Genomic DNA, 14,684 nt, shown 5'->3' on the forward strand with positions numbered 1-14,684 from the left:
AATGGTGTTGGGATAAAGTGAGAAAATTGTGCAGGATTAAAATATTCTAAGAGCTCAAATTACTTCATCAAAACATGTTTAAGTCACATTTTATCAACACAAATTGCACAGGTTTATTGAACATGAATAAAGTGTGTTAATTTAACTCAATTGTTTAAGTTGCTGCCAAAGCAAAACATCTGCGTGCAATCAATGTCCACTACTGAATCAAATTAATCCAACATATTTTTTTCAGTGTGCTGAGTCTCCACCAATAACCAGCAAAAGACACTGTCTGAAGCTGCATAGTACTGGGGGGCATCTGGGCTTATGGCATTGGCAGCTTGCACATTTGGAAAGGCACCATCAGTGCTGAAAGGTATAGAACAACATATGCTCAACATGATGATGTAATAAAAGCTGAGAGTTTTTAGCCAAATACAGAAACTGTTAAGATATTCAAAAATGTGCTGTTGGTTTGTTAAAAATAAGATAAAAATAAGGAAAAGAAACATTTTAACTGTGGAAATGAGCACTGCTCACACTCACCCCATACACCAGCTCTCCCACCATGCCATTCCACATCTTTGTTTCAGCGTCTCTGGCACCGTACTTGCCGTCACCTACTAGCTCAAGGCGGTACGTGAACCCGACGTGTTTGGCGATCTCTGCGGCGAGCTCGGCACAGTAACCTTCATATTTATCGTTTCCCCAAAACTGCTCGTGGTTCTTCTTTAGCATCATGTAGGGAGCTTCCTGTGAGGAGGCAGAAGTGTGAATGTCACTGCCACTCTACTCGAGTATGTTTAACTTAGATTATTTTACATTGTGCTTCTCTAGTAAAAAGTGCCTCTTCTTTTCTGAGGAAAATGAAAAAACCCCACAGCTGATAAGATGATATAAAGTCTGTGCAAACATCTTTACAGAGTGATGTTAAAGTTGAGTGATGCTGACTGCAGTCAAGCAGCCAGAGCCTGAAGTTCAACAGGTAACAGGAGCAGTCAGAGATTTGTGACTGTGTGTGAGAACGTTGCCTAATTTGCACAAAATACTTTACTTTTTCCAAACATAACAAGTAATATATTACTGCACTGTGTGAAATATTTGAACTAATCATCTTGCCTTCCCAAACTTACCAGGATGGTAGTGACGATGTAGGTTTTGTTCTGCACATTGTAAAACTCCTCCTGCATCGGCTTGTAGATGGCAGTGTTCACATAGCCTCTCTTCTCATTCCAGAAGCCGATCTGGACACAAAACAGCACCGTTGGACCACAACTCTGTACTTATGTCATCATTACTGAGCCTCCTGCTTACCTTCCTGCTTATTTAACGTATTTGCTATGCTGATTTTGTGATTAATAAAATGTTTTTCATTTACATGTTTATTATGACACTTCAATACACTGTGGCCCATTTCACCTGAGAAAGTTTAGTAAAGTGTGACAGCAGATGGTAGCATTAGTGTGATATCACCTTCATGTGTAAAACAGCAGCACGGATCGTTTCTTCTTTATTAAATAATATTCTTTTAATTAATTATGAATGCTATTTATTTATTTTATTTAATTAAATAAGCTTTTAATTAATTTAAATAAAAAATCTCTTTCATTGTCACTGCTGTGTTAACTGTACTTTGCAGCAGTCACGATAAATATGAAACATGAGCTAAAAGAACAGAGGGTTGAAATCTAAAAGAAATCCCAGGGAGAATTTTGTGTGTATGAGTTGGGAAAACAGACATTTGCATTTTTGCGTTTCCTTCCTCAACAAAAAATATGAGTCACATCTCTGAACTCACTTTTACATTTCATGTCTGCATTTTGCTCAAGTTTTACGGGCCTTTTGAGTCATTTTGTTTAATTATAATTTTGTTATATTATGACTATATTTATTTCTTTGCATCGCTTGTGTTGGTTTGTATCAGGTTTGAGTACTGTTTTTTGTAATTTTGCATCCATTTGCTGTTGTTTTGTGCAATTTGGTGTCTTTTGGGTGTTGTACACTATAAAGTTCCAGGAGCCTCCGGCAATTATTGGAAACCTTTATGCATTGGTTTCTTCCATAGCGCCCATCAAACTTTAAAATATCCCACTCTGATGTCTTGTAAACCACAAAGTAAGCAGGACTAAGCAGCTCATCACAATGATAAGTCGTTGTGTGATGCACTGTTTGACGGAATTTAATAGAAAACTGAGAGTCGGCAGATTTCCGCAGCAAACAAACGCAGCAGAGGCTGATTTCACTGATTATCGCAGCTTTAATCTGAGGAGAGGGAGCTAATTACTGGAAGGAGCTGATGCAGTGAAAACCTGCTGAGTGCAATTCCACACAAAACCCGCCTGAACTGAACAAAACAACAAGCGGCGGGAGCAGCACCTTCCTGGGTCCAATGTGGCTGAGCTCCATCACAGTCAAAGTGTAGTTGGTTCGATGTCCGCGCTCATCGAACTGGACGTGACCCGTCAGCCCCTCCAGACGAACCTGTCAACACAAAGAAAAGCAAAGCAAAAATGAAAAACTGCAGGATTTCATAACCAGAAGAGCTCGGCAGCACTGATGGAGAGAGCCCGTTATTTCTGCTTTTAACACTTACATTGATTTTAAATTCCTCTGTGTTTAAAGTGCTTCACGCTCCGTTTGTCTGACATGTTTTTCGATCTACAGACTAGGACATTTCTGGGACATTTCAGGACAAAACTTTCATTTTTCATTTCCTCTGAGCTGCTGGAGCAGCCTGAGGATCTGAGAACAGCTCGGAGTTAATATTTACTTTCTCAGAGGACCTAAAAATATTGGTGTTTTTAAAGAGGGAGTATTCTCCTCATTCCAACCTCCATATTTCTATACGTGATTTACAGTTCAAAATAATCCTTATTTATCTCCCTTTAAACTAACTTTTCTGATTGGCTGTTTTTCACAAACACAAGCTTTGAAGAGCAGGTGGGTGGGGCTTCTGTGGCAGCTGCTCCCTCTGGACCCACTCTCAGTTTTGCCTGTGTGCTGTTTATGCATACCTGCTGCAGGGCTCTCTGGATATCGATGCCCTGTCCCCACGGAGCGGGCGGGTTGGCCAGGCACTCCCCTGCGTTGCCCCGGCGAGAGATGTCGATCCGTTGCCTCCGCAGATTCTGGAATGCCGTTGCCATGACGCTGACACCATCATAGGTCAGAGCTCCTGTGTACTGAGTGGTCAGGCAGGAGGAAAGTGGTTAAAATCCTGATCCTGTTCACAGTTTTATTGGTGACACAATGAGACAAGATTTTGCTTTACATACACAGAAATGTGGTTTTTTTTGTACTTTCCTTAAATAGATTCAAAATAGAAGTAGAATAGAAGAAACAAGTGGGAATAAAAGCAATGGGGCAGATGGAAAAGTATCTGTGAATGATAGTTTGTATTTGTGTCACTGCTGCTTTAGCCTGAACAACGCCTGTTAATTCCTTTTGCTTCAGGACAGTGACGATCTTGAAGTGCAGCTACAAATGACCATTTATCTGTCCTCTGGGAAGCAGGGAAAGCTGTGATGAGAGCTAAAATAATTTCTTTCTCATCACTTAAGAAGAAAGAAGAAAACAAAAATGTTCAGGAATTAGAAAAAAACATCAAATCCTTAGAAAAAGCCTATGTGTCCCACCAAGATCTAGAAATTTTGAACAAAATACGCAAAACAAAACCAGAATGAAATGAAATTATTAATAAAAAGACTCAATTGTTAGTACAAAGACTTTGGTTCCAAAATTTTGAACATGGTAACAAATCCGGACAATTTCTAGCTAACCAGTTAAAAATCAATAAAGAAAAAACAACTATATGAGCTGTTAAAGATTTATCTGGGAATACAATATATGACCTTAAAAAAATTAAACAAAAATTTTAGGGATTTCTATGAAACTTTAAATACACCACAAATAACCCCATCTACAAACGAAATTGATCAATTTCTCGACAACGTAACTCTTCCAAAATTATTAGATACCCAAGCAATGGCACTGGATTCGCCACTGACGCCAGGTGAACTCCAGGAAGCCCTGATAAGTATGCCCAATATAAGGCTCCAAGTCCAGACGGCTTTCCTGCAGAATTTTACAAAGAATTCTGGACGATTCTGGCACCAGTTTTTCACAGAATGTTGGAGGAAATCAAAGAAATTGGCAGACTACCACCAAATATGAACTCTGCAAATATTAGTCTCTTAGTAAAACCAGGCAAAGACCCTGTATTTCCTTCAAGCTATCGTCCAATATCCCTTATAAATGTAGACCTTAAAATAATCTGCAAAGCTCTCTCAAAAAAATTAGAGAAAATAACCCCCCTCTTAATTCATCCTGACCAAACTGATTTCATAAAAGGTAGGCACTCATCAACAAACACATGTAGATTACTTAATTTAATAGACTACTCATGCAGTAAAAACATTGAAACCATAATATTGTCTCTTGATGCAGAAAAAGCATTTGACAGAGTTAACTGGAAATTTCTATTTGTAACTTTACACAAATTTGGTTTTGGAAACTCTTTCATAAGCTGGTTAAAAATATGATATAATTCCCCAACAGCTTGTGTCAGAACAAATGACCAAACATCCTCCAGCTTCTGTCTCCTGAGGGGCACCAGGCAGGGATGCCCACTCTCCCCTTCACTGTTTGCAATTTTTATTGAGCCACTAGCAGCAGCAATTAGAAAGGCTACAACAAGTACGGGCATAAAATGTAAGAATGTAGAACATAAAATCAGTCTCTATGCTGATGATGTGTTACTTTTTCTCCAAAACTCACAAACCAATCTCTCTGGGGTAACTGCATTGATAAACTCTTTCTCAAGAGTCTCAGATTACTCAATTAACTGGTCAAAATCTACAGTTCTTCTGAGTATTTGCTCCTTCTATAATTCTTCATCTACCCGACTGCAATCTGGAAATATTAAATATTTAGGTATCAATATGTCTCCTAAACTTGCAGAATTAACTAAATTAAACCACATCCCACTTTTAAAGACAGTAGAAGGCGATCTAGCTAGATGGAAATCTCTACCCATGTCACTCATGGGAAGGGTCACCGCTATAAAAATGATGGTCTTGCCAAAAATAAAAGATTTTACAGCCCTATGCATTGCCAAGAAAACAGTCCTCATTAACTGGAAAAAGAAAAATAATCTTAATTCTAGCAAATATAAAAACCCTCTGATAGATCACATTAGTCTTGAGACAGCCTCTGCCATCACATTTGATCAATCCCTCTGGGCTCCTTTGATCGGCTTCATCACCTAGTGGGGGTGGGGGTGGGGGGGTCATAGTTTGGTCCTGCCTTCTCTAGTGTGGTTGATATGGGGGTAGGGAAGGCCTTAGGGCGTCTGGGGATTCTCTAGGGACGTTTTCCCAGGAGGGCCTAACGCGGGGGTTGTGGCCATGACCTGGTTAGGGGCTCTGGTGGCGAGAGGGTCTGTGCTGGCGGACGTTGGTTACTGGCCTGGTAGCCTGGCTGCCCCAGGGTGGGTCCGGGATGGGCGTGGAGGCTTGAGGGTTTGGGGGTGCTCTGCCCCCGGGCTGGGGCTCTGGCTGGGCCTTGGGTCCTGGTTGTTGTGTCGCCAGGGTGGTGGGCGGGTGGGTGCATGGGGGCTCAGCCCCAGTGCGGGGGACCTCTGGTGCATCTGCCCAACTGGAGGGCTCTCTAACTGGTGGGGAGGCTGTTACATCTTTGCAGGAGGTCTCCTCTCTACAGGAGCTCACTCTGCAGGTGGGGGAGAGATATTGGAGAGGTGGAGAATGACTCAACCTGAGTGTCTATTGTCTTGTGTAGTCTGGGAGAAGATTGGATGATGGGGTGGGTGCAGTTTTCTCTCTGGTGGGGTCGGGTGGGCTGCCCCGGACTCTGTGGGGCCGGGTGGTGCTGCTGCTGTGGGCCCCGGTCCGGATGGGCCTTGGCCCCCTTGCCCTGGTGGATTCCAGAGTGTGGGGGTGCCTACTGGGGTCAGTGGGAGAGCTGGCCCCAGAGAGGGGCCGCTTGCCCCTCCTTTTCTTCCCTCCCCATCCTCAGCTGCCTCACTCTGCCTCACTCTTCCCGCTCCACCACACCCACACACAGGCAGGGCTTGGGGTGCAGGTGTCTCACCAGGGTGCAGGGGAGGTACTCCCCTTCTGTCCCCTTCTGGCTGCCTGTGCCTCAATTTAATTCCGCAACCTAGACACCTAGACATTACTCATATTCTCATAACACATACATATAGGGCTTTGAGGGTGGGCACGTTATACAGTGTCCAGAGGATGGTCTTTGTATTCAAACCCACCTTTGGCGCTGGTGCCCTACCCTCAATTTTAAATGCATATAGACATTAAGGGTTTTCGGGAGGAGCCGTGCTGCTCTCTGGCTGGAAGCACCATGCCCTCCTGTGTTTTAAATGCACGTTAGAACAGCACGCAGCAACACTACATATGAGCGGGCGGAGGGAGGTATGGGGTCTTCACTCACCCCCGTTTTGTTAGCCGTCGGGGCTGGGGGGCTGGGTGGAGGTGCTCTGGGAGCAGGGGTATCTGGACCTGGGATTTAGAGTATGTTTGGGGAGTGTGAATGTGTGTACAGTGTCTATTTGTGTCTGTCTCCACATCGGGTGAGTGCAAAGTATTTGTTTGTGTATATGGGGGTGGGAATACACGTTTATGTCCGCGTGCACCTGTTGGTCTGTGTCTATATGTCAGCTTGGGTCTTAGACTCCACCTCGCTGGGAACATCTCAGGCTCTCCAAAGTACGGAGGTCTATCTCCCCTCACCACACTCCCCCTGCCAGTGGCTGATGCCCTCAGACGTTGGTGTGTTGGTGGTTCTTGGTGTCTGGGGCTGGGCACTCATGTATGTACTGACTCACTCCTGGTGGCCGATTGGCGGGACCTGGCGCCTGTGGCCCGGCAAGGCCCCTTCCGGGGGGTGGGGTGCCCTCAGGCCTCTGGGCCTGCTGGCTGCCAGCACAGCCCACGGGCACGTCACTGCAACCCCCTCTGGCCTCTGCTCTGTGGCTGCTGGTTGACCTTTCGTTTGAGGCTCTCCTCAGCTCTTCCCAGGAGGGTGGCACAGTTGCCCCCCTGGTGGTCCTCCTTGGGTCCTCGTACTCTGGGGCCTCTGGATGTCTGGGGCCTGGATCTCCTCCATACCTGCTTCATGCCCTGGGGGACGGGGCTATGGCTCCCCAGACCCCCTAGCAGATCGTTACATGGAGAAACCTTTGGAATACAAGCGTGCTGATCCACACAGGTGTACACAGACACAAACTACACCTTTCTTGGCTGCTACCTCAAAGCACATTGTGCGCTGTCGATCTTGTGTGCTGCACAATAACATGTAATATTCAGTATCTACTGTTAGCTAGTTTATTGTGATGGTGTTGTATTTATTATGTTGCTCTTTTTTGTTTGTTTTCTCTTCTGTTTTTTCTTATCTCCATACAGGTGATCCAGGTGTTTTTTCTTTCTTCCCCCTTTATCACCGTCTCCTCTCTCCTCCTCTATTTTTCTTTCTCTCCCTCTCTTTCTTTCATTCTTTCTCCCTGTCCAATCCCCCAGTCATGTCTGTCCCGTCTATAACAACCGAGAATCAAATAAAAGAAATCCTTAAAATAAAGTATTTAATAAAAATAATGGACCAATATGGCCATGATGATCCAATCGGTAAAGTAAATCCACTTGGCATCTTTCTTGACCTTCAGACAACAATTCTGATGGCTAAAGATCCAAACAGGACAGGCAAAAAAACAAAACAAAAAAACCCAAATGACCATTTATATCACACCTGTAAAAAAATGTCAGAACAACAATGTCAGGATCATTTATACTGGGAGGATACAATTCAGATTTCCTCACAAAGAAAAAGTATGAAAACACTGTGTGTGTGTGTGTGTGTGTGTGTGTGTGTGTGTGTGTGTGTGTACCTTGAGCCTCCTGCGAGCCACTTTGAGGTCTTTGTTGTCGAAGTCCAGCCAGTTCTGATTGATCTTCTGCACAGCGGGATCCGACCGATTCACCAGTTGGAAGCCGGTCACGTTCGGTCCGAGCTTCTGAAATTCTGTGACGTTCAGGTCCAAGAAGCCCTAACACACACACACACACACACACACACACACACACACACACACACAGGAAAGCAACAGGTTTCACTGCCTGAACTTTCACTGCATCCCATAAAACCCTGTCTTCGGTATAGATAAACAATGACATGCACACTTTGGTGATGAAAAATGACATCATTGTCTGGAAGTTATTTGCACTACTCTGTGTTTCGAGTTTAGTGTTAAAAGAAAGCCTGCATATTTCCAAATGTATTTGGAAATTTCTAGCTCTTTAAACTTATGAACTGAAATGCTGCAGTTTATTTGGAAACAGCTCCACATGCAGACAACAGCGAGCACTTTCACGTCTCTGGAAAGTTTGTGCAAACTGTTAAAGTCATCTGCATACGTCCTTAACCTCAGCCCTGTGAGTGGGGAAGCTGAGCCTGAACTCACCAGATTGGCAAGGATGTAGTGGTAGTTCTTCAAGTTCCTCTTCTGAGCAGCAATCTGAGCAGGAGCGAGAGGCACAGTAAATGATATGCTAATTACATTTTCCTGATGTTTCTAATGATGATAAAAAGCACCAATCACACATTCATCACAATCATCGCCATGTGTGTGTGTGTCCTCTCAAACAGCTGCTAATTGGAAGACTCGGCTGCTCTTTGAGAAATTAATTGCCCATCTTTGCCATCAGGAGGAGCTGGAAAGAAAGCAAGAAGCTCTCCTCAGATTCACGACTCCACTGACAGACGACAGGAAGGAAGGAAGATGGAGAGAAAGGAGAAAGTTTATGAAGAGGAGGAGCAGGTGTTGTTTGACGCCTTCCTCTCAGGTCCGGCTTTTAATGAGCGGCAGTCGAAGAGCGTTCGCGAACAGCTGCTCTGCATCACTGGGCACTTCTGGAGGAGGAAGGGAGGAGAACGCTGCTGAAGCGTCCCTCCTCTTAAACCTCCTCCTCTCCTTTTGCTTCCAGCCAACACTTCATTCCTCTGGTTTCTTTTGGTGTTCATTCACAGCAAACACATTCAGCTGATAATAATTTTCATATTGTGATCAAACACTTAACAGTTGTTATAATAAATGTGTACAAAACAGTGAAAGATGCACGTTGCAGTTTTACTCAGTCAAAGAATTGAATATCGAACAGCAACAGCAACACTGTCACCAAAACCTGCAGTTCATCTGATGGCCACAGTCCCCATAGTCTCACCTGTTTAAACTCTTGTACTAGAGTCCCTGACCTGGACCCGTGGACCATATCTGGAGCTTTTGTAATGCAGTTATCTAACACACCAGGTTTATCCTTGCTTTGCTTGGAACTTTGCTCTGATTAGCAGAAACATGCATCTGTTAACTGAGCAGGAGCTAACTTAGCCTTCTGTGTGAGCTGCTTTAGTTTAAATGATACGAGTGTTCAGAAAAATCCATCACTAGATGAGGAAAAAGGAGAAGAAAATATGACATTTTCCTGAGTTAGTAGGAGTGAAAAGTGCTTTTCTGCCTGTTTAGATTTATGGCCTCAGCTCAGAGTTTTTCTCGGTTGTAAAGAAGGTTAGCGTTGACTGCTCAGCTTTGTACTGGGAACACAACACATTACCACACCTGACCTGGACGCACATTAGTGAACACCTTCATAACTTCTTAGTATGAAGTTGAGATGATTTTTAACTGGTTTTTACTCAGGTATAACGATATAACATACAGGCTGTCTGGACTTAAAAAATTATTTTTCAGGAGTAACTTGTTTGTTCTCTCATGTCCAAAATGGTTTTTGAATTATGTTATTGTAAAGTTCACATAATATGACCCTGTCTGTGTGCAGACAGCAGTACACTCTGCATGTTTTGTGCGACTGTGATACCAAAGATCTCCCTAAAGCTCGAGCACGAGTTACGGTCATTTACAGGGTGCTGGTGCAGTGGGCCCACAGCTGGACCACAAGCTTGTGAAAGCTGTCAGTGTTTTGTTGTTGTTGTTATTTTTATCACCTTGTCATTTATTGATTTATCAGTCCCAGTCGGACCGTTATGATCTCCTGACTTTTGCCACGTCGTGGAGCTGAAAGAAAATGGATTTTGTTTATCTGGATGTTGAGTTTTCAGTCGTTGTTATGTGACACATCAGTATCAGCTGCAGTCACTGGTTTCTCCCACTGAAAACTCTGCGTCCACATGATTAGAATCAACTTTCTGTAAAAATCAGTCTTCCATCTGAAGTCACCGACGTCATCCACTGGAAACTTTCACCCCATCCAGCTGGACTAAATGAACCAATTTGAGCCAAAGCAAGCGCCACCTGATCATTTCAGCCAAACTAAACGGTGATGCTGAAGCCAATGGCTTCATTTCACAGATCCAACAAGCCACCTGATACTTGAGTCTCGTTCAGCCAGCTGGAGCTCAGCAGAAAGAGGAATTTCCCAAATGACAGCTGGTTTCTGGCCAGAGTTCCCACTGAGCACCTTTGGCTTCTCGTCTCTCTCCTGCTGCCCTCTTTCATTCCTCTCTTACAAACTGATCTCAGCTGATACCAAACGTTCCTTCTTCCTGAATTTTGAAGTGTCTCTCTGAAATCAAAGTGTTCCACCAAAATCTGGACAGTAAAGCAGCTGCAGCTGAAGACACTGAGCACGAAATCCAGCTGCTCTGAACACCGAGAGGCTCAAACAGAACAACTCTGTGTTTGTGGGGTCTGTGATAAACATGTATGCATGAAAAGATTATAAAACAACATAAGGACACGAGCCACTGACTTCCTGCTTCATAGTTTTGTTCTTTTACTCTGCCGGAGTAGCTCTGCGTGAATCACAGCCCAAAGCAATCTTTATATATCTCACACTGATTGGCTGCCTCTCGTAAACACAAAGCTCAAAGAGGAGCTGGTTGGGATCAGAGATGACCATATAAGGATTTCCATCCACATGACATCACAGACATTCACGACTGATGAGTTTATAAAACACTCGTTCCATAAAACCAATGAGAAATAATTAACAGGAAAACACAAAGAAATACAACCACAATTAACAGCATCATCATCATCATCATCATCATCATCATCATCATCCCTGTGGATAATAAAGCATCATGTCAATACCCTCAGAGTTATTTATTATCTTTGAGGGAACAATTAGTAAAAAATAAACAGACTGATTCTGAAGGTTCTCAGTCATCCAGGTCATGGTAGTCTACAGAGCTTGCAAAGAAAAGTGTCTGGACTTCTTTAAGTTGCTTGAAGACGTTTCACCTCTCATCCGAGAAGCTTCTTCAGTTCTAAGGTCAAATGGTGGAGAGTCCCAGATATTACTCCCACTAGGTTTATATCTGGGACTCTCCACCATTTGACCTTAGAACTGAAGAAGCTTCTCGGATGAGAGGTGAAACGTCTTCAAGCAACTTAAAGAAGTCCAGACGCTTTTCTTTGCAAGCTCCTTTGAAAACAGACTGATTAATATAAAATGTGCTTGGTGTTATAACCAGCTCTGAGCTTCAGTATTATGGGATGTATCATAACTGCACTAGTGTAACGTCGCTGAAGTAGAGGAACACACGTCGGTTGTCTTTGACTTCTTTTCTGATAAATCACTGCAGGAAACTTCAAAAAGTCCATTTTAGGTAAAACCTCGATCACCATGTCAGAGAGAGAGCTGCTTGAAGCAAGTCAGAACATAAAAAGCTCACGTTCTAGCTGTGAGTCATTTTCTAAAATACCAGCCTTCGGTGCTTGTTTGAGAACTTTTCCAGTCTGATAGAGTGAAGTTTTTATCCTGCCAGCTGGGACCTGGGCCTGCTTCTGTCACCAGACTGTGAATGATGATGATCTTCGTATATAACGCCCACCTTTCTATAGTACCAGGAAAATGACTGTGCAGAATCCGTCTGCTACATTACATTTAGAGGGATATCTTTGTCCTTATAATGTAATATTGATTTGTTTGCAGGTTTTAACAGATCTTAAACGTGTTTTTCAGTTTCATATTTCTATCTTCTGTGATTAACAAGTTATGAGGCTTTAAAGATGCCAAAAAATCATTTGAAAGCACCAAATTGAATCCACCTCAGGTACGCTGAGGCCTGAAGCTCTGAAAGTTTTTACAGTATGAAGATGAAATGCCTCAAGTTAATGTTTTATATATTATTGTGTTTATTTATTAAAGTTATATAAAGAATAATCCACAGATTCTGAAAGAGTCACCTGGGAAATATTTTCACATTTGGTTATTTTATATAAAAGAACCAAAAAGCATAATTATTTCTAAAAGCTGGAATATCTCTGTGGGCAGGAGCTCCGAGCACCGCAGCCAAATCCGGCCTCCTGGAGTCTCCCTGGATAAGCTTTCCCGCCCCCCCGCTCTTTGTGCTCTTATGTGCTGCTATTGGTTGGTACGATCCGTGACACAGGAGTACTGGTTATCACTGAAAACACTTGTACTGTGAAATTTATGACTATAAAATACTTTGTAAATGTTGCTAGAAAATTAGAAGATATAATATGGAATCCTGTGGAAAAAGAAAGTTTTGTTTTTTTCGATTTTAGGAACACTAAACCTAAAATATAAATTATTCAAATTTCTCTTTCCCAGGACTTTTTTCTCACAAATGAACCAAACAGTCGTCAGTGCTGTAACGATGTTAAAGAGGCTCATTAGGAGATCATTTGGGGACGATTCTGCTCTTTTCCAGTCCCATAATTGAATTCTTCAACACCAGCAGCTGTGTGTGAGTCACAGCGTTAGCAAAAACAAAGACAGCTGAGAAGTCACTGAAGAAATCCTAACCGTGAACCCTTCCACCTTCAGGTTCACACCTATCTGTGGTGCTCTGACGACGCCTCTTCAGACTCTACTGTCGCACTAACACTGGCTCTAATGGGCTCTTAACAGCTGGCAGACAACAGCAGCTTCCCAGAGGGAGCCAAGGGGATGAAAAGAAGCACAGTAACAGTGCCAAGCTGAGCCGAGCCGAGCCAAAACTGTGCCGAGTCTCGGGGAAAAAAGCTGTGCTATGTGGTGAGTTTTAGTCATGCAGAGTGGCACCTAATCCTGCGGCTCCCTCTCCTAACAGCAGACAGGTTGTTGAGCTTTTTAAAGCCTGATATCTGTTGAATCTTCCAAACAGAAACTGTCATTAAATTTAATACATGATTAATCTAATTAATCTTTGACTGCCATCTGGTTATTACTTTCTGCGCCACGCTGAATCTGAAATCTGTTTCTTTTTCACACACAGTCAGTATCAGCTCATCAGGGCCGCATTGTTCTGTTCACTTTAGCTCCGCTGCTCGTCGCGTCGAGGGTTTGCTTACACACGAGCTTCTCATTAACCGACACCGAGAACGGGATCATCCCAGACGAGTCTGAGTTAAAGTGCCGCTGTTATTCTCAATAAAGGGGAAAATACTCTGATTCAATACAATGCAGTTGGTGTCTGTAATCCCTGCAGGCCAAAGCACTCCGGTTTCATAGTATTGGATCTGTATGATGTCATGAGGGGCCAATCAGAAAAATACTGTAACTGTCTTGTTATAGCAGTGGTATGGTTTCTAATCACTAATATGGTAGCAGTGGTTAGAGGGTTGGTGTGTACTGATACAGCAGCTTGGCCTTCAAGCCTGCTCACATCAAATGTTATATACAAAAACATGACATTGGTCCTTGTTGAGTTTTTAATGTCTCTTAGAATCATTAAGTTTCCTTTTTAGACTCCTCCAGGGCCGAAATTTTCCAAAATGAAAAATATGCACATATTGAACAAAATGATTTCCTGTTAGAGCTGGAGTACCATCTGGAAAACTCCAGAGCTGTGTTTGAATTGGATTAGACTATCTACTGGTGTTTTGTTTCTGTGGCACAACTTCTGATATTTCACATCCATTCATCCTCTTCCACTTATTCTTGTCAAGTTCATGGTGCTGGAGAATATTTGATATATGAATCTACGGTTTCAACGCAACCATTCTTTAGCTTTAGACAGTCGAGCTGGAGGCTCATGTTGATTTCAGATGGAATGCCTCAACATAAAACTGTTATCATTTTCCACAGGTGATTAGAGGAAGAAGCTAAAATCATCCAACATTCAGTTTGTTTCTGCCCTTAAATAACACTTACATGAAACTATTAATTCAATTTAGACTGACCAGTGGATAAAAACAAACTGAAACCACCGGCTTTTAGTTGGGTTCAGCTTCACTGTAAAGGCAGGCTTACAGAAAAAAAACAAATCGGGGATTTTCCCCAAATAATTGAAGATGGTGAAGAGCGAGGGTGAAACCAAAAGAGCTTGGAGACTTGGGGAAAGCTCCAAGGCAATATTGAGTTGGCTGTATTTCCACAAGATCAGGAAGAAACATTACCTGCCCAGTTATTAGTGCTGCCACTCAGCAGCTATTTGAGAAGTTATTTACAAGAACTTTTTTATTATATGAATGGAGAGGGAACCATCCATCCATGCACTTTCCGAACTGTTCATCCAGTTTAGGGTTGCTGGAGGGCTAGAGCCTCTCCCAGGTACCACAGGGCGGGAGGAGTTTTTGTACTTAACAAAACAAATTATCTACTAAAAATAAAAATACAGAAATTATAATAATAGTTACAATCAGCATTTCTGACTTCTCACACCAGAGCGCTGATAAAATTTCATGCTAATTCACAATATCATTACTGTAG

The 14,684-nt window shown here is 42.8% G+C and overlaps 1 protein-coding gene across 4 annotated transcripts in view; it reads right to left on the bottom strand.

Moving 5' to 3' along the window:
• LOC309715202 (glutamate receptor 1-like) overlaps positions 1 to 14,684 on the bottom strand; it is a 113,962-nt gene that overhangs the window by 38,284 nt on the left and 60,994 nt on the right. For all 4 annotated transcript variants that reach the window (XM_082548110.1, XM_082548109.1, XM_082548111.1 and 1 more), the window contains exons 5-10: positions 8,471 to 8,524; positions 7,898 to 8,056; positions 2,997 to 3,164; positions 2,359 to 2,463; positions 1,116 to 1,226; positions 529 to 735 (exon numbers count right to left, since the gene is read on the bottom strand). In XM_082548110.1, coding sequence (XP_082404236.1) covers positions 529 to 735; positions 1,116 to 1,226; positions 2,359 to 2,463; positions 2,997 to 3,164; positions 7,898 to 8,056; positions 8,471 to 8,524 — 804 coding nt within the window. The remainder of the gene's footprint in view (positions 1 to 528; positions 736 to 1,115; positions 1,227 to 2,358; positions 2,464 to 2,996; positions 3,165 to 7,897; positions 8,057 to 8,470; positions 8,525 to 14,684) is intronic.

The sequence above is a fragment of the Aulonocara stuartgranti genome (assembly GCF_965226115.1).
Source record: "Aulonocara stuartgranti genome assembly, chromosome: 10".
Classification (NCBI taxonomy): domain Eukaryota; kingdom Metazoa; phylum Chordata; class Actinopteri; order Cichliformes; family Cichlidae; genus Aulonocara; species Aulonocara stuartgranti.